This window comes from Theropithecus gelada, chromosome 20, assembly GCF_003255815.1.
Source record: "Theropithecus gelada isolate Dixy chromosome 20, Tgel_1.0, whole genome shotgun sequence".
Taxonomy (NCBI): Eukaryota; Metazoa; Chordata; class Mammalia; order Primates; family Cercopithecidae; genus Theropithecus; species Theropithecus gelada.
The window spans coordinates 62,021,258-62,042,056 of record NC_037688.1 but is presented as its reverse complement, the minus strand read 5'-3'; the positions used below and the strand labels follow the sequence as shown (position 1 = coordinate 62,042,056).

General features: G+C 41.7%; 1 protein-coding gene across 3 annotated transcripts in view; it reads right to left on the bottom strand.

Moving 5' to 3' along the window:
• CDR2 (cerebellar degeneration related protein 2) overlaps nt 1–20,799 on the bottom strand; it is a 32,198-nt gene that overhangs the window by 4,626 nt on the left and 6,773 nt on the right. Inside the window, exon 2 of one of the 3 annotated variants that reach the window (XM_025371324.1) lies at nt 14,876–14,988. The exons of the other annotated variants lie outside the window; for them this stretch is intronic. Within the exon in view, the coding sequence (XP_025227109.1) occupies nt 14,876–14,988 (113 nt within the window). The remainder of the gene's footprint in view (nt 1–14,875; nt 14,989–20,799) is intronic. 3 annotated transcript variants of the gene reach the window in all.

Here is a 20,799-nt window from a genome sequence, read left to right as displayed (position 1 = left end):
GTTTATTTTAAGAAAAGAAGAAATTAAACTCCCTGTCTTCCTAAGAAACAAGCACAGGCTATCCTTTATATGCTTAGCTCCCTTAATGCTCACCAATACCCCACTGCATTGTGAGGCTAATTTGCCAAAGCATATACCATGCATAAAATTAATATTCAACCAAAAAATCTAAAGTGAGACATAATAATCCCTTAAGACAAAAAGCATGGAACATGTGATCAAAGTTTAAGCAAAAACATCATGTTTAACAGAAATAAAGCCTAATGCGGAGGATTTTTGTTTTTTTAATTATACTCTAAGTTCTAGGGTACATGTGCACAATGTGCAGGTTTGATACATAGGTATACATGTGCCATGTTGGTTTGCTGCACCCATCAACTCATCATTTACATTAGGTATTTCTCCTAATGCTGTCCCTCCCCCAGCCCCCCAGCCCCCAACAGGCCCCAGTGTGTGATGTTCCCTGCCCTGTGTCCAAGTGATCTCATTGTTCAATTCCCACCTATGAGTAAGAACATGTGGTATTTGGTTTTCTGTCCTTGTGATAGTTTGCTGAGAATGATGGTTTCCAGCTTCATCCATGTCCCGCAAAGGACATGAACTCATCCTTTTTTATGGCTACACAGTATTCCATGGTGTCTATGTGCCACATTTTCTTAATCCAGTCTATCACTGATGGACGTTTGGGTTGGTTCCAAGTCTTTGCTATTGTGAAGTGCCGCAATAAACATACGTGTGCATGTATCTTTAGAGCAGCATGATTTAGAATCCTTTGGGTATATACCCAGTAATGGGATTGCTGGGTCAAATGGTATTTCTAGTTCTAGATCCTTGAGGAATCGCCACACTGTCTTCCACAATGGTTGAACTAACTTACACTCCCACCAACAGTGTAAAAAGCGTTTTTATTTCTACGTGGAGGATTTTAACTTGGAAAAAAGATCACTTTCTTTCTCTGAGTGAGGCATCCTGGACCAAAAAAAAGAGAAAAGTATGTTGCTTTGAAGAGAAAGATATGTTAGCTTAATATGCTTCAAAGACTCCTGTTATTTTTAATTTTATGAGATTTTTATCACCATTATCCTCCTTATTCACGAGAAATTTATCAGATGATTTATTCTGGTCCTGCTAAGACTGCCTCCTAAATGGCCAAGGATAAAGGGGAATAATTCCAACCTTAACGCCGCAGTGTAAGTCACCTTGACTCCCTCCCCTGCTCAGCTCTACCTGAAGATACTAAAACACAGTATATACTCCAAAGGAAATAATCACAGTATTTCCCTGGACAGAACCAGAAAGGGGGTAGAAATGGTTTGAAGCTTATTGATGATTAAACTGTAAAAGACTCAGAACTTGACTTTAAAAACACTCTTCTTGGCCAGGCACGTGGCTCACACCTGTAATCCCAGCATTCTGGGAGACCGAAACAGGCAGATTGCTTAAGGCCAGGAGTTCAAGACCAGCCTGGCCAACATGGCAAAAACCGACCTCTTGTAAAAATACAAAAATTAGGCTGGCGTGGTGGCACGTGCCTGTAATCCCAGGTACTCAGGAGGCTGAGGCATAAGAATCTTTTGAACGTGGGAGGTGGAGGTTGCAGTGAACCAAGATTGTGCCACTGCACTACAGCTGGGGCGACAGAGGCTCTGTCTCAAATACAACACAACACACTCTTCTTGAGGCTTTTTCTACAACTCTACAAGTATCTGCAAGGCTAACAAACTGAAACAATGGGCTAAATAACACTCAACGGGCCCTTAAAGTGTTGAAAAAAGCATATATGGCTTTTTTTTTCAAATCCACTTATACATAACTCAGCAGCAAAGGGTTGAACAAACACTTAACCTAACTTCAACTTTTTCATCTGAAACTCTTGGGGTCAAAAGTGTTTTGGAAAATTCTTTAAATTTTAGAAAGACAACATGGCGCTCATACCTGACACGCACCTGACACTTTATAATACGTAACCTGTGAGGTCTGGGCAGCACCCTGTATCGAGCCATCAAATTTCTGCATCAAAAAGTATGAACTAAGACTATAAACAGCCTCACACCAGTTCAGGTAAAGATCTACTACCAAATGAATCTGTTGTAAATTTAAAGGGAAAAGAAAATCTTACTTTATAGAGCTTTTTGGGTTCGGAATTGGTAAGTGGTTATGGATCTGTTAGTACCTACCATGTAGAACTGGAAGAATTAAATGAGAGGTGAGCACACAGCACGGTCTATAAAAGCCTGTGTGTAATCTTCACTGCCTCAACTTCCACCAGCTTCTTCTGGTCCTTTGGAAATCAACCACTAATTCTCATGAGTGAAGCTTTTTCAGAACTAAAGGAGTAGGCCCTTAATCCTGCCCTCTGGCTAGTAAGGCCATAGTAGGTTCTTGTCATTGATGGGAACATGTTCAATCTCTTAGAAATTGATGAGATTCCACGAAGTGGAAAAAAGGCTTAGAATCACAAGAATACATACATAATAGCTGCAGAAATTTTTCAAGCTTCTTTGTATCAAGTATAAATTATCAAGTATTCTTTAGGACTCAGAACTACCTTTAAAAAAGCTAATGTATAAACCAGACATTAATTTACTAATATACAACAGGAGCTGTTCCTGCCCAGTGACAAGAATATTCACATCCTCTACATAGGACACAGCTGCCCCACAAAGGGCATGTGAAAGGCCGATTCATGAATCAGAGTCTCTGGTAGACATGGGATCAGAGGAGTCTGATGGGAGGCAGTGATATCCTAACTAAGAGCACAAGCTTTGGGGTCAGAACCTGGTCTGAGGTTTTGCTTTGCTGTTTAGAACTGGGTGACCTACAGCAAGCACATTTTTCTTAGGTGAGTTCTCCTCATCAACCCCATAAGGGTGTAAAGATAAATATGTGTGTGGCAGAGACTGGACTATGTCACCCCAAAGCATGCGTCTTTGGCATAAAAAGTTTCCTGCCTCCTCCCTCTCTACCAGGGAGAACAAAGGTTAACCACTAACATCTTTAGAACTTTATGGGCCAGAAGACAGCATCAGAGGAATCCACACTAACAAGCTTTGCTAAGGGGCCTTTATCACCACTTATTTGCCTTCCCACAAGTTCTGCCCCTAGACAAAGTCCTTTTCCTTTGTCTTGTCACTTCTCTAAAAATTGAAGATACTAAATAAGCTGGAATTCAAAGCCACCTTTGAGAATTACTCATTCCCTGGGTATCTCCCACACATATATACGAAATAGATATGCTAATAAGTTTTTCTCTTGTTAATATGTCTTTTGTTACAGGGGTCCTTTCCAACTTAAGCGCTCATGAAGGTTGACGAAAAAAAATTTTTTCCTCCCTGACATATACAAATATATAATTTACATAAAGGTTAATATATGTAGAGAGTTAAGCATGAGATCTGGCAGATGGTAAAATTGCTCAATAAGGAGGAGTTACTGTCATCTTTATTTAAAGCTACAGTTTTCAAACTTCACATGTGCTAAGATTCACCTGGAAGATTTATTAAAGTGTAAGAACCTGGGTCTCTTTCCCTCAAAAGGCAGACTGGAGTAGAGCCAGGATTCTGCATTTTTAGCAACAAACGCAGCTGATATTAGTACAGGCAATCCACAGATCACACTTAGAGAAATGTTGATCTTGGGCATGGAAAATCCTGGAAGTCCCTGCCCTGACCAATGTCCTTTTCTCTTGGGTCTAGGAGACACAGGCATTCACTGGATCAATGATGACTCTTTGGCTTAATGCTCACCATATCCCTTCATAGGGCTCAGCTTAGATGCAGTTATCCACTAAGATTAGGTTATATTTTAACTGTACCACAGCAGCATTCTTCATCATGTTTCATTTTGTTATGTTCTTACAATCATTAATTCCCTGAAATTACAAATTAGTCACCTTAACCTTGCTTGAGTGATCCTTCCTAACTTCTCAGTCCACACAAATACTGAATTTCTACAGATGGCTAATTTTATCCACTGCATTTTAAAACTTTCTATTGTGGACCAGGTGTGGTGCCTCATGCCTGTAATCCCAGCACTTTGGGAGGTCAAGGTGGGTGGATCACTTGAGGTCAGGAGTTCGAGACCAGCCTGGCCAACATGGTGAAACTCCATCTCTACTTAAACAAACAAACAAAAATTTAGCTAGGCATGGTGGCACACGCCTGTAGTCTCAGCTACTTGGGAGGCTGAGGCATGAGAATCGCTTGAACCCAGGAGGCAAAGGTTGCAGGTTGCAGTGAGATAAGATCACATCATTGCACTCCAGCCTGGGTGACAGAGTAAGACTCTGTCTGAAAATAAATAAATAAATAAAACTTTCTACTGTGGATAATCTCAAACATGCAGATAAACGGTTTAATGAACTCCCATGTACCCATCAACCAGTTTCAGCAATTATCAACATACAGTCAATCTTATTTCATCTCTACTCTCCTATTTTCCTCATCCTCCAATCATTTTAAAGTTAATCCAAGGCATCTCAAGTATACATTTTCATACATTTCTAGGACTTTTCATTTTAACCATAATTCCTAAGGGAAAAAAAAACTCAATAATTCCTTAACATCTATTATGTTTCAGCATTAATATTTTCCCAATTGTCTCTTAAGTGGTTTTTCCAGCTTCATTTGTTAGCTATTGATTTTTTTTAAAATTTCACACTTAGGGGAGATATCTTTGCCTTTTTTGGAGTTGCCCCATGGCAAGGCAAGCGCCTCCCTCCTCTAATGCCTTTACTCTACCATCCCCTATCTGGGGGGATGCACTTCCCCTGGTTAGCTCCACCTAAGGCAGCAGTTCTTAGCCTGGGGTACATGGATAGACTTTAGAGAGTCTGTGAACATGGATGAACTTAAAGGGTCTGAACAGCTACATCTTCATTTTTGCTAACTTTGAAATGAAATTTGACATTTCTTTCAAGTATTAATAGAGGTGTTAAAATTTATAGGAGACCACTGGTTTGCACTGAGTCCCTGACCTAGGCCCAACAAACCAAACCAAAATGGAGTCACTTGTGCTAAAGTTCCATGTCAGCAAGACAAAGTTATTCATCTGACTTCTGAGAAATTAGAAGAGAAAATAGCCAAACCCCTAAACATGCCAGTTTTAGCCAGCATAAGGGACTTCCCTCTGCTTTAACCTTTACAAATAAATTAACTTTGAAATCACCCATTTTTTTTTTGTTTCTGCTTTCCTCAGCCCCTGTCTATAAAACCAACTTCCTCTGCTCAGCTCATTGAAACCCTCATTCTCTAAGAATAAGATGTTGCTGAACTTCAGAATCTCAAATAAAAGCCAATCTTTATATTTGTTGAAATTTTTTCTTTTGACAGAGGCAATAAACCACCAGTGGTATTAGCTTTATCCGTGACTTCATCATCAACAGAAATCACAGATATTTTCACACTGCACTATAGTTGCAGAAATCTTGATTTACTGCCTGCCTTCATCACTCTTTGAAATCATGGTAGTTTCTAGATCTTGTTATTAAATATGTTAATACGTATCTATCTTATTATATCACAAATTTACTTTTTTCAATATTTGACAGGTATTTCATTATAACAGATTTCCTTTGTAATTCAATGAATTTTAAGAGGATTATCATAGATCTCATTAGATAATCAAAGGGATCCATGGCACCAAAGAAAGATTACAAACTCCAGTTATCCTTCTGGCCTCATTTCAAATATAACCTCTTCAGAAGCCTTTTAAGATCACTTTGGCCGGGTGCTGTGGCTCATGGTTGTAATCCCAGCACTCTGGGAGGCCAAGGTGGGCGGATCACCTGAGGTCAGGAGTTTGAGACCAGCCTGGCCAACATGGCAAAACCCCATCTCTATTAAAAATACAAAAATTGGCTGGGCATGGTGGCTCATGCCTGTAATCCCAGCACTTTGGGAGGCCGAGGTAGGCAGATCACCTGAGGTCAGGAGTTCGAGACCAGCCTGACCAACATGGTGAAACCCTGTCTCTACTAAAAATATAAAAATTAGCCGGGTATGATGGCAGGTGCCTGTAATCCCAGCTACTCGGGAGGCTGAAGCAGGAGAATCACTTGAATCCGGGAGGTAGAGGTTGCAGTGGGCCGAGATCCCACCACTGTACTCCAGCCTGGGGGACAAAAGCAAGACTTCATCTAAAAAATAAAATAAAATTAAATTAAATTAAAATAAAATAAAATAAAATAAAATAAAAAATAAAATAAAATAAATAGAAATAAAAAATTATCCAGGCAAGGTAGTGCACACTTGTAATACCAGCTACTCTACTTGGGAGACTGAGGCAAGAGAATTGTTTGAACCTGGGAGGCAGAAGTTGCAGTGAGCCAAGATTATGCTACTGCACTCCAACCTCGGCAACAAAACAAGACTCCATCAAAGAAAGAAAGAAAAAGAAAGAGAAAAAGAAAGAAGGGAGGAGAGGAGAGGAGAGGAGAGGAGAAGGGCTACCTTAAAGCAGGACTAAAGTGGCAGCACTCCCAAAGTACCCTAAAATTTCTCTCAAAACAATACAATAATATTCAATTTTTTTTTTGCTGTTATTTTTGAGATGGAGTCTCACTCTGTTGCCCAGGCTGAAGGTGGGATCTCAGCTCCCTGCAACCTTGGCCTCCTAGGTTCAAGTGATTCTCCTGCCTCAGCCTCCTGAGTAGCTGGGATTATAGGCTTGCACCACCACCCCAGGCTAATTTTTGTATTTTTAGTAGAGACTGGGTTTCACGATGTTGGCCAGGCTGGTCTTGAACTCCTGACCTCAGGAGATTCACCTGACTCAGCCTCCCAAAGTGGTGGGATTACAGGCATGAGCCACTGTGCCAGGCCAGCACTGTAGTCTTCTAAGAATGGAAGGCTCTTGTGTATCTAGTCCATTCCTCACACACAGTAGGGGCCAAAAAAATACTGGTGAACTGGCAGTTTCTAGACTTTTCTTCACAACTGCTTATTGTGCTTGGCATGACTCAGACTGTGAGATGTCAAGGGGGATTTAAGTGAAAGATTTTGAGAAGGGCTTTGGCTTTAGCCCTCTTGGGAAAACAGCCTGTTAGCCACGAATTCTCTCCCCTCTTCTCCATTTATGTATTATTTCTCTGTATTTATTCCCATGGCAGCAATCGCCCCTGGTAATCTGAAGGGGAGACTTTTACAGTTCCTGCCAGATACTAGATGGGTCACAACTTGTTACTCTCTTAAAGATAGAATGCTCAAGTTAGAGTTGTGGCCAACATACAGGAAACAAGTCAATATGCAAATAAGTACAAAGAGGCCATTTAAGAAACTATAGAAAGTTCCTCCTGTTTGATATATAAAAACCTGTGATACCTGTGGTAACAACACAATGAAACCATTTAAGAACTTGTGATATTTTGGTCTTAGAGGACTGGGCTTTAACAATCTAAAGAATGGCAAGGAGCTTGTTTTCACATGGTAGGAGCTTAATCTTATTATATGAAACCAAAATTAATCAGAAAAGCCCTTCACTTCTCCAAGATTCAGTTATAGGGGACATACAAAAGAGTCTGACAAAACCAGTCAGCAACTTAAAGAAAAATGGTGAGATCTCCAAGCAAGTACTGATGTAAGGCCAGACATCTAGGTCTATGGAGTCAGTGCTTCATTTTTTTCTGAATCTAGAAGGAAATGGGTTAGCTTATTTCCTACCTCTCATCTCAAGGTACAGACATGCTGCTGACATGCTGGTTTTCTCTTTGATACACAGCCTCCAATGAATCTGACTGCCATAGTAAACAGGAGAGGGAGATATTTGAAACAAAACAGTGGGGGAGAGGGGTCATGGGGTAGCAGAAATGTAGGTAAAATGTCAATTTATAGCAAAATGCCTTGGGTTTATCTGTCTAGGAATTTGCACAGACTGTCACCTCAACTACGAGTATAACGTTCCAGTTATGCACAAAAGCTACAAACAGGCCACCTTTACAATTAAGGTAAACCTTTAAAAAACAAAGACCAGCAGAATTACATAAACACCTATTTGCAATTGCGGAATCCTAACCTGGAACGCAGGGAAAGACAGAAACAACCCCAAGTAAAAATGCATAGAAATAGAGTGGAAATCTGGCTTGTAAGCAGTGTTAGGATTATCCTAAAATTAAGGATTACAGCCTAAATCCTCTGAATTTAGTATCAAAATGAACTTCCACAATAGTTTCCTATGACTTTGGAAAAATCTCTTTCCTCTGATGAAAGTAATATATTTCCCCTGTAGAAATCTGGTGGGGGGAGGCATGAATATGAAAACAGAAACCACCTATAATCCCATTATTAAAATTGTGGGATTAGATTTTTTTAAAGTCTATTTCCAGTAATTCTGGAGGATTTATTTTTTCAGAATTAAGGTTCTTTCATGACTATAGTTAATAATATTTCATTGGCCGGGCGCGGTGGCTCAAGCCTGTAATCCCAGCACTTCGGGAGGCTGAGACGGGCGGATCACGAGGTCAGGAGATCGAGACCATCCTGGCGAACATGGAGAAACCCCGTCTCTACTAAAAAATACAAAAAACTAGCCAGGCGAGGTGGCGGGTGCCTGTAGTCCCAGCTACTCGGGAGGCTGAGGCAGGAGAATGGCGTGAACCCGGGAGGCGGAGCTTGCAGTGAGCTGAGATCCAGCCACTGCACCCCAGCTCGGAAGACAGAGCGAGACTCCGTCTCAAAAAAAAAAAAAAAATTATTGTATACTTCAAAATAGCTAGAAAAGATATGGAATATTCCTAACTTAAAGAAATGATAAATGTCGGAGGTCATGGGTATCTCAATTTAGATTTCATCATTACACACTGTATGCTTGCATCAAAATTTCACATGCACCCCATACATATGTAAAGCTATTATATACCCATACACATTTTTAAAGACTTTTTTCACCACTAAAATTCTTTTTTTTTGAGACGGAGTCTCGCTCTTTTGTTCAGGCTAGAGTGCAGTGGCGCAATCTCGGCTCACTGCAACCTCAGCCTCCTGAGTAGCTGGGATTACAGGTGCCCGCCACCACGCCCCGGCTAATTTTTGTATTTTTAGTAGATACGGGGTTTTGCCATCTTGGCCAGGCTTGTCTTGAATTCCTGACCTCGTGATCTACCCACCTCGGCCTCCCAAACTGCTGGGATTACAGGTGTAAGCCACCCAACCAGCCCACTACTAAAATTCTGAAAACATTGGTAAACTACACAACAATTTATACTGTTCAAAATATATATATTTCCATAATCTTATCCCCTCAAAAAAATCCTATACCAAAGTAGTGTAAGCATTATCACCATTCCATAACGGAGCAAACAGCATCTGAGGGGTAATTCATATGTCTAAATTCTCTAGCTATTTGCAATTAAAATTGAGGGTTTAAACCTGAATCTCCTAAAACAGAGGCCAGAGCCCCTTCTACCTCCCTTAAAAATCTCCCGAGGTGGAAACCCAAAGTTTAGGAATTATTAGAAGAGCTTTGTAAGCTGTTTCTCCTCTGTTAAAATACTGATTTCAACAAAGTATCGATTACCTAGTATGTGTGAAAGACCATGAATAAACATAACAGTGCTCACTGTTGCAATGGGAAATAAAGGGAAACGAAAATAAAGCAGATCAATTAAGTATCATATACAGTCGAATATTGATACATGCAGTAAAAGCAGCACAAAATACTTTTTCATTTCCAAAGAGGGCATGAACTCTTGAAAGAAGGGATGCCTTGAAGGCCAGACTACTTTTGAGTGCTAGGCACAACTCCTGTAGGGCATAATGCAGGTGTGTAAGCAGAGAAGTAACCAAAACACAAGGTTGTAGGCTGCTTACACAGTTGTAGGAAAGTGTAAATGAATACAATGGTGTCTGATCTCGTTACTCTCCAAAGAGTTCTCTCCTCCCCGCCTTCCACTCAGAACAGAAAAATCTTGCTCTGGATTCTTAAAAAATTATCTGTTTTTCAAATTAGCACTGAATAAAAGTAAGACAGGCTACAGGCTTCTCTGAAGCCAGTTTAACCATTATTTTGAATAGTTTATTTAATCTTTTTTCGTTTTCACATTAAATTTTTTTCAACATTAAAAATGATGCCTACCAAAAATACTGATCAATTTTTAGGAGGATTGTTTGAAACCCTCCAAGAGTCTTTGAAAGAATATCTGTGGTTCTACTTACAAAATACCCTTTGGCAGTGTCCAAGTTGTCTATTTCCATAATAAGTCAGAATCTTAGGGATCTTGTCCTAGTATTTTCACCAGTTCTCTATACTATTTTTCATTCACTCAGAAGAGTTTGTTCCCATTCTTCTGAACTGTCTCATTTTAAATTTCACTGGTGGTGGGATAGGAGCTGATTTTTTGTTTTTCAACTATATATTTTTCTGAATTTAAAAAATCTTTTTTTTTTTTTTGAGACGGAGTTTCACCCAGACTGTAGTGACGTGGTGGGATCTTGGCTCACTGCAACCTCCGTCCCCCGGGTTCCAGGGATTCTCCTGCCTCAGCCTCCCAAGTAGCCAGTATTACAGGGATGCACCACCACACCCAGTTACTTTTTGTATTTTTAGCAGAGACAGGGTTTCGCCATGTTGGCCAGGCTGGTCTCGAACTCCCGACCCCAGGTGATCCATCCGCCTCAGCCTCCCAAAGTCCTAGGATTACAGGCGTGAGCCACTGTGCCCAGCTGTGTATTACTTTTCTAATCTAATTTCCAATAAACATTCTAAACAGTTACTTTAAAACTTGTACAAGTGATTCCATTCATGAAAAGGTCAAAAACAAGCTAAACTTATCTAGGGTGTTGGAGTTAGGATGCTAGTTCACCAGGTGGTGACCGGATGGGCTGATAATGCTCTCAACTCCTTATCTAAGTATAGGTTGCATTGGCATGTTCACTTTATGAAAATTCATCAAACTATACACTTAGGATTTGTGCCCTTTTCTGTAATGTACATTCCAATAAAAAGTTTAAGGTAAGGAGAAACATGCTGAAAAGGTTCAAATTAAGGAGAGAGCCCTTATAAAGTTTAGGGGGCCTCCTGAAGGTTGCAATAAGAGGAACATACGTAAGGGTCATCGTTTAGCAAGGAAGTAGGCTCTTTGGCTGCCTGGTTACTTTTACAAGAGCATCAGGAATTCTTTTAGACTATTAGAGAGACCTCGGAAATCTACATGGTGATCCCTACGTCTGCCCAGGCACAGTTGTGATGGAGCAAGCAGCAAGGACAGTCTGTGGGAATCCCCCGGCTGGTAAGTGGGCTTAGCCAGTACTGCCATCTCCTCTTCCCTACTGAGACTATAAACTTACTTTCATGAAGCAACTTATAAAAGGAAAGAAAAAATAAAGTCAACTGTAATGGTGGTGAAGAAATCTAAGATAGTAATTATTCTTAGCCAAAAAACAGCTTTGGATAAAGAGGAAAATACTGCATTGTGCAATGCTCAGATCTAGGAACCAGTGGGCTACATATTACAGAAATAAGAGACTCATGAATATGTTTCCCGAAATATTCCAAGCTAAATCTACTGAATAGTTTCATACATGAATTTTGTACTTATTTAATTATGAAGGTCTGAACTGGATTCAGTTCCATGATGCTTTACAATATCTTATGGATAATATTAGATAATAAAGTGTTATTTGTAGATTTGGAGAACCTCAGATATCTTTGGATACTTTCAGAATACCAGTGATCTCGCTTAAATGTTTAATCATCCTCGATGAAAACAAAGGAGACAACTTAGATCATAAACCAATTGTTTGTAATCTCCTACACTAATCAATAAGCATCATTCTCCCAACTTACAAATATTTACACTTCTTTCAGCTACACCTGAAAGATGTGCTAAAACGGCCGGGCGCAGTGGCTCAAGCCTGTAATCCCAGCACTTTGGGAGGCCGAGACGGGCGGATCATGAGGTCAGGAGATCGAGACCATCCTGGCTAATACGGTGAAACCCCGTCTCTACTAAAAAATACAAAAAACTAGCCGGGCGAGGTGGTGGGCACCTGTAGTCCCAGCTACTCAAGAGGCTGAGGCAGGAGAATGGCGTAAACCCGGGAGGCGGAGCTTGCAGTGAGCTGAGATCTGGCCACTGCACTCCAGCCTGGGCGACAGAGCGAGACTCCGTCAAAAAAAAAAAAAAAAAAGAAAGATGTGCTAAAACAAGAATCAGTTATAGTGTTTTATAAATGCTCTAACAGGAAACATCAATACAATTTATTAACTATTAGCAATAATCAGGCATCGAATAAACCTCACAGACTACGATAATACAATTAAGACTATGTCTTGGCCGGGCGCGGTGGCTCAAGCCTGTAATCCCAGCACTTTGGGAGGCCGAGACGGGCGGATCACGAGGTCAGGCGATCGAGACCATCCTGGCTAACACGATGAAACCCCGTCTCTACTAAAAGATACAAAAAACTAGCCGGGCGTGGTGGCGGGCGCCTGTAGTCCCAGCTACTCCGGAGGCTGAGGCAGGAGAATGGCGTGAACCCCGGAGGCGGAGCTTGCAGTGAGCCGAGATCGGGCCACTGCAATCCAGCCTGGGCGACAGAGCGAGACTCCGTCTCAAAAAAAAAAAAAAAAAAAAAAGACTATGTCTCTACATAAATACAAACAGTGATGATCGTTTAGGACTATTCTGAAATCTCCCACTGAGTAAAAAAACAAAGTCTAAGAAACAAAGGAGGAAAGAGTTCCTTGACCACATAAAACATTTGGCTAGTTTACTAGTTTTGTTTTTAGACTAGAGATAGGGTCTCACTTTGTTGCCCAGGCTGGTCTCAAACCCTAGCCTCAAGCAATTCTTCTACTTCAGCCTCCCAAAGTGCTGGGATTACAGACATAAGACACCATGCCTAGCCTAGTTTAATAGTTTTTAAATGCCTAGTTTTTCTGCATTTTAGGTTTCTGACAAACTCTACAGTAGGTTTTTAAATTTTTTTTTTTTGAGATGGAGTCTTGCTCTGTTGCCTAGGCTGGAGTGCAGCTGCATAATCTCAGCTCACTGCAACCTTCACCTCCCGAGTTCAAGTGATTCTCCTGCCTCAGCTTCCCAAGTAGCTGAGATTATGGGTGCTTGCCACCATCCCCAGCTAATTTTTGTATTTTTAGTAGAGACGAGGTTTCATCATGTTGGCCAGACTGGTCTCGAACTCCTGACCTCAAGGGATGTGCCCGCCTCTGCCTCCCAAAGTGCTGGGATTACAGACTTGAGCCACCTCACCCGGCCTACAGTAACTGGTCGTTAAATTCAATGTAAACATATTCTATGCTCTTTTGATGTAGAATATGCTAAAATGGTACCTGGTGACTTCAATATCATTGCAAGCCATATCGTCCTAGAATTATAAAAGTGTATTTCAGAAATCCTGCTCAAGGGGAGGGTCTACTGTATGTATCTTTTATGTTACTAGGTAAAATTAATGGATATTGAGAGTGTACATTTGCCTTTGTTTTGATGATAAATTTCTATTCAAAAGATTAAAATTATATAATGTGATCACTTCTAGGAAAGGACTATGTAATTCTTTACTTGTTTGAATTCCCAGCACCTGGTTCAGGAAATAATCAAAGTTTTAGTAAGTACTCATTATAATGAACTGCTTCACCATTCTAGTCTTTTACATTTTTCTGTGCACAGACACAAGAGTCCTGGGTCTACTGTACCAGTTTGAGGGGGAAGCATTTATATAATTTAAGTACAGTCCCCTTTTGGCGGGGAGCATGGGTTGGGACATGGACAAAGGTGTTCTGATGGGACACTGTCTGGTTAATATCCATTATTATCTTTGCAGTCAAGTGGCCTACACATAACTGAACTACTTGAATGGGACCGTTTATAAGATTAGCAGCATGGAGGGCCATTTTAACGCCCTAGTCTAGCATCTTTCATTTTAGTTTTGTTAAGCTAGGCAAAAGGTATTATATTATTATATTTTTTTATTGAGACAAGGTCTTGCTCCCATCTCCTAACCTGTAGTGGCACGATCACGGCTCACTGTAGCCTTGACTTCCCAGGTTCAGGTGATTCTCCCACCTTTGTCTCCCAAGTAGCTGGGACTACAGGCACACGCCACCATACCAGACTAATTTTTGTATTTTTTTGTAGAGATGGGGCTTCACCAGGTTGCCCAGGCTGGTCTCGAATTCCTGAGCTTGAGCAATCTGTATCCCTCAGCATCCTAAAGTGCTGAGATTACAGGCATATGCCACCACACTCAGTCAAAAATGTAGTATTTTAATGATAAAATATCCAGCAAAAATGTCAACAAATCAAGATCACAGCAGAGAGAAAGCAACATGTATTTTATGATTATTTGAATGGAGCAAAACATCTGAACACATTGTGAAATAAGGAGCTATGATTTTTTTTTTTTTTTCCCCCAAATTTAGGATATGGTTTGGTAGTAGGTGGGAGGGATATGCGACCAAGGAGGAGGTGTAAGTTCCCTCTCTGGTGGGAAGTTCAACAGTGTGGGTAGTCTTCTTTCTTAAGCTAGGTGGTGGATATATGAGTATTCATAGTATTGTTCTCTTAAACACCATTCTTATATCTTAAATATTGCATTTTTTAGGCTGGGTGTGGTGGCTCATGCCTGTAATACCAGCACTTTCGGAAGCCGAGGCAGGTGGATCACCTGAGGTCAGGAGTTCGAGACCAGCCTGGCCAACATGGTGAAACCCTATCTCTACTAAAAATACAAAAATTAGCTGGGCGTGGTGGCAGGCGCCTGTAATCCCAGCTACTCGGGAGGCGGTTCTTATTCTCAAAACAGTCTGTGTTAAAAAATAAAATGCTGTGTCTAATTGCAAGTGTTATTTTACCAGTATGTGATTGACATAACAACAACACATCAAAGTGTCAAAAGTGTAACTCTCCTGCCGAGTGAATTACCTCAATTTCCTGTAACTGCTCCTGATTGGTTGTATACATCTGCTGAAGAGAGTCCTCCAACTCTGTGTTCCGATCCAGTAATGTCTTCCCAAGCTCAGCAGCAAGTTGGAGATCTAGCACAACAAACGAATCTTAGAATACAAATGATCTCACATCAACAATTTATATAACCAAGTCCTTCAAAAAAGAACATGTAGTTTAGGTCACATCCCAATGGAAGGTTGAGTGGCACAGAAGGAAACCTGAGTTCTACTTAAAATTCAGTTAAACTGATGCCTCCAGCAGGTAAAGTATTCTCTTATGTACCCATACTTGTAAGAAGTGAAAAATAGTCATCTACTTTATGGAGATGCAGTTATTTGTTCAGGAATGATCATTCCACAGTGTTACTTCTAAAATCCTATTTGCTAGTAGAATCAATGTATTCATATCCTGACAAGTCTACTTTTTTGAATGGACCCTTGAGCCAAAGTATAGGTGGAGCTTTCAAAAATCTTTAAAGTTCCCATGAATTTGGCTGCTGTGAATACAACTGTTAAAGTTTATTGTCATATATCCTGGGCTCCTAAGGGGACTAAAAATTATTCAGTCAAGAAAAGGAAAAATACATCAGCATTAAGAACACTGCCCCAGGTCACTCTACTTTTCTTCGTATCCTTCTGCAAGATGAGCAACTAGAAAAGCAAAACAGCAATGTGGTAATTACATGTCAGTAGCTCATACTTCCATTTAGCACAGAATTATATTTTATTTTAAATCTCATTTTTCAACTCTCTCTATTCTTAGGCATAATGTCCATAAAACAGGATTTGTTTATATTATACTCAACTCCCAGAAATGAAAATTTAGTTAACAATATAATAAAGGACACTAGTTGTAACATAGGTCATTGAAATACTTCTCTGCATAGTAAATCTTATGGAGCAGGCCTTTGATACAGTGGGAAATGCACTGCACTCTGGGCAGGTAAGTCTCAGGCCCAGTTCTATCATTTACCAGAATACTTTCAATATGGTGACTTTAGAGGCCCCTATAATTAGTATTCTTGTTTAGAGAAATGACGGTCTTATCAATATGAGATTGTGAAAATCAAATGAAATAATAATACATAAAGGAGTACTTTACAAACTAAGTTGCAATATGCATACAAAGTACTACTAATATTCACTGATTCACAAATGAATGTTTTTGTCGCCAGGCACTATGCTAAGCATTAGCTACAGAAGAGTGAATAAAATGAAGTCGTGCTTTGCTGATATTCCCAGATTAGTGGAGGAAGCCAGACAAATGAGTAACTAAACTCGCGTACTGTGATAAACAGTATTCATGCATGCATGCATATACTCAATAATATTAGACACTATTCTAGGCACTGGGATACTGCCCAGGAGCCATAAGGAACTCACATTAAAAAAAAAATCCCTGCCCTCATGGAGCTTATATTCTACTGGGAGAAACAGCAGAATAAAACATGACAGTGATAAATGCTAAAGAGAAAAAATAAAGCAAGAAAGAAGTACAGGAGGAGTGTGGATGTGGGAGGCTGAAATTTAAGAGCATGTGACTAGGACCACATTAGAATTGATATATGAAGGAACGGAATAAGTGACCCATGTAGATCCGTGTAGGGAAACAGCACTCCAGGCAGAGGCAAGGCAAGTGCAAAGCCCCTGGGAGGAAGCATGACTGAGCCATTAAGGAGGCTGAGGAGAGTGGAGCAGAATGTATTGGGCAGGGTGTCAAATCAGAGGGGCTCCAAGATGGCCAGTATGGGGAGGGCCTAACTAAAGAGGTCAAGAGTTTGGCTTTTACCCCAAATGAGAAGGACTCCAATGGAGGCTTGACAGGATCACCCTGGCTGCTATTATACAGAGTGAATGGGACAAAAGTGGGAGCAGAGTGACAGAAAGATACTGCAATCATCTGGATGAGAGATGATGGTGGCTTGGACCAGGGTGGCAGAGATGAAGATGGAGAGAAGAGGCAGAATTCTGACATGTTTTGAAAGTAAAGCTAAAGGATTTGTTGACCAATATAAAGTCTAAAAGATAAAGGGGGTAGAGGGGGAACCTGGATTTGGTGACAATGAACAAAGGGCTTTCTTTTTCTCTTTATTAGGCACAGTCTCGCTCTGTTGTCATGCTGGAGTGCAGTGGTGCACTCATGGCTCACTTTAGCCTTGGATTCCTGGGCTCAAGTGATCTTCCTGCCTCAGCCTGCCAAGTAGCTGGGAATATAGGCATGCACTACCAAACCCAGCTTACTTACTTACTGATTTATTGTAGAGACAGGGTCTTACAATGCTGCCCAGGATGATCTCAAACTTCTGGCCTCAATACATCCTCCCACCTCAGCCTCCCAAAATGTTGGGATTACAGGCATGAGCCACAGTGCCCAGCCTAGGGACCAATTTAGAAAGAGAGGTCATAAGGAAGGTCTGAGAAGACCTTTTAGCTGAAGCTTGAAGGATGAAGAACTTGCCATGAATTTGGCATATTCTACAACCTGACAAGCAGCCAGTATGATAGAGGCATGAGAGAGCAGATCATATAGGATTTTACAGCCCATGGTAGGTAAAGTTTAAGTTTTATTCTAGGTATGATGGAAAGCAGCCTCAGTTAATGTCATAAAAGTATTATGAAAAAAATATCATAAAAACAAGGAAACTCACTACATAATTATTTTTAAACTTAATTTTTAGAGGTTGACAAATAACGCTTACTGGCTATCCACCACTGATAGTAAAACTTAGCCTTGAGTAAACGGTAACAGCAGCATTAGTTGTTTTAATGTCTACTCAAGTGCATAATTAGTATTCTACTTGGTTAGTTTTCACTCTAGAAAAAGCAAAACCCACCACACCCAAATCCAGATCATTTAAAAATATTTTACACCCATTTAAAATAAAACAGTATACTGTTTGTAGATAGGTGCTAAAATACATTCTCTTGTGATTTCAAAACTAACGATGTCTATTACAGTCATTACATTAAGACTAGAAACCAGGTGCAGTGGGTCATGCCTATAATCCCAGCACTTTGGGAGGGTGAGCCAGGTGGACTGCTTGAGCTCAGAAGTTCGAGACCAGTCAGGGCAACATGGTGAAATGTCATCTCTACCAAAAATACAGTGAGGCCCTGTCTCAAACAAACAAACAAACAAACAAAAGACTTCCATTAATAGGTCTATGAAATAACTTGTATTTACAAAACACAGAACTTTTATAAATAGCTCAAAGCATTTAAGAGACATTAGTCTTTTTCTTGTCATTATTTGAGATGGAGTCTCACTCTTGTCACCCAGCCTGGAGTGCAGTGGTGCAATCGCAGCTCACTGCAACCTCTGCCTCCTGGAGTCAAGCGATTCTCCTGCCTCAGCCTCCTGAGTAGCTGGGATTACAGACGCCCACCACCACGCCCAGCTAATTTTTGTATTTTTAGTAGAGATGGGGTTTCACCATGTTGGCCAGGCTGGTCTTGAAATCCTGACCTCAAGTGATACGCCCACTGTGGCCTCCCCAAGTGCTGGGGATTACAGGCATAAGCCACTGCGCCCAGCCTACTTTTTGTTTTCCAGAGACATTAGTCTTTATTATCTTTAAAGGTATTTAGCCCAGTTTCTCAGCTGAGACAGCCTGAAGCACAAAGCTGTTAACTGACCTAATCAAGCTCCAAGGTGAGTCACAGATCAGACAGAAACTCTTAGGCCAACAGGTTTTCACTCTCACTCTCATCATGATTCTTTGTTATCTTCATGTGCAGAGTTTTAAGGCAATTGAAAGAGAAGTCCACAGGCTTCTTTAAGGTAGAGAATACAAATTTCCCCCGTGTTGAGGTACTTAATTTCTTCTTGTTTTCACAGATTGCAATGAGAAATTAAGAGTTCAACTATTTGGGTTTTTGTTGCCTGCTCTGCTAGTGAAAGCACATACAACCCCAGACAGGTTAATACCTTGTTTTCATCAAACGAAAAAGGAACTATGGTTGAACATGTTCCAGAAAAAATGATTTTGTACTCACAGAGTATGTAATGTGTATACATAGGCCCACATGGAAGCTACCACACTCTATTAAAGACAAAGTATAAAAACATTACCTAGGTATTACTTAAGTCTTTCCTTCTTAAATGAGTAAAGTGGTGAGTAACTCCTCACTGGGAAGGATCAGATTCACCAAAGATGCTCTTAACTAGCAATCAAAGCCTGAGCCAAGGGCTGGGTGTGGTGGCTCATACCTGTAATCTTGAGAGGTGACAATGCGCTAGCAGCCCTCACTTTCAGCGCTCCCTCGGCCTCCGCTTCCATTCCGGCGGTGCTTGAAGAGCCCTTCAGCCCGCCACGGCACCGTGGGAGCCCCTCTCTGGGCTGAGGCCGGAGCCTCCTCCCTCTGCTTGCCGGGAAGTGTGGAGCGAGAGGCGCGGAAGGGAACCGGGGCTGTGCTCACCGGCCGTGTGAGTTCCGGCGGGACCCGCTGGCCCCGCACACGGAGCGGCCGGCCCAGGGCAGTGAGGGGTTTAGCACTCAAGAGAGCAGCTGCGGGAGTTGCGCCGGGTCCCCCAGCAGTGCCGGCCCGCAGGCCCGGCGCTCAAATTCTCGCTGGGCCTTAGCTGCCTCCCCGCCCAGCAGGGCCCGGGACCTGCAGCCAGCCATGTCTGAGCTCCTCCCCAGGTGGTGGGCTCCCGCGCGGCCTGAGCCTCCCCTACGGGCGCCGCCCCCTGCTCTGTGGCACCTGGTCCCATCAACAGTCCAAAGGCTGAGGAGTGCAGGCCCTGCTCAGGACTGGCGGGCAGCTCTGCTTCCAGCCCAGGTGCAGGATCCACTGGGTGAAGCCAGCTGGGCTCCTCAACCCGATGGAGACTTGGAGAACTTTTATATATACGGGGGAGGATTGTATGTGCACCAATCAGCACTCTGTGTCTAGCTCAGGATTTGTGAATACACCAATCAGCACTGTGTCTAGGTCAGGGTTTGTGAATACACCAATTGGTACTCTCTATCTCGCTAACCTAGTGGAGACTTGGAGGACTAGCACTCTGTGACCCCGTCTAGCTCAAGGATTATAAATGCACCAATCAGCACTCTATGCCTAGCTCAGGGTTTGTAAATACACCAATTGGTACTCTGTATCTACCTAACTCTGTATCTAGCTAACTAGCACTCTGTGACTCTGTCTAGCTCAAGGATTGTAAACGCACCAATCAGCACTGTCAAAACGGACCAATCAGCTCTCTGTAAAGTAGACCAATCAGCAGATTGTGGGTGGGGCCAGATAAGGGATAAAAGCAGGGTGCCAGAGCCCCCAGTGGCAACCCGCTTGGGTCACCTTCCATACTGTGGAAGCTTTGTTCTTTCGCTCTTTGCAATAAATCTTGCGGCTGCTCACTCTTTGGGTCTAAGCTGCCTTTGTGAGCTGTAACACTCACCATGAAGGTCTGCAGCTTCACTCCTGACGGCGAGACCACGAATCCACCAGAAGGAAGAAGCTCCAGACACATCTGAACGTCTGAAGGAAAAAACTCTGGACACACCATCTTTAAGAACTGTATAACACTCACCGTGAGGGTCCGTGGCTTCATTCTTGAAGTCAGTGAGACCAAGAATCCATCAATTCCAGACACAATCTCAGCATTTTGGGATGCCGAGGCGGAAGGACTGTTTGAGCCCAAGAGTTCGAGACCAGCATGGGCAACATAGCAGGCCCTCGTCTCTTAGCAGGAAAAAAAAAAAAAAACAAAAAAACCCAACTGGGCCAAAACCTCTCCAAGAATCAAGACTGACTTAAGACTATCACCAACCACTTTCATTCAATTATGGAACTACCTGTGCTACTTAAGAGCAGCCAGGAACCTCTTCCCTGCTCCTGCAGAAAAAGATGCCAAGGACAGCACTCTTTAGTAGATAGCAAACAAAAAAGAATTTGAGGCTT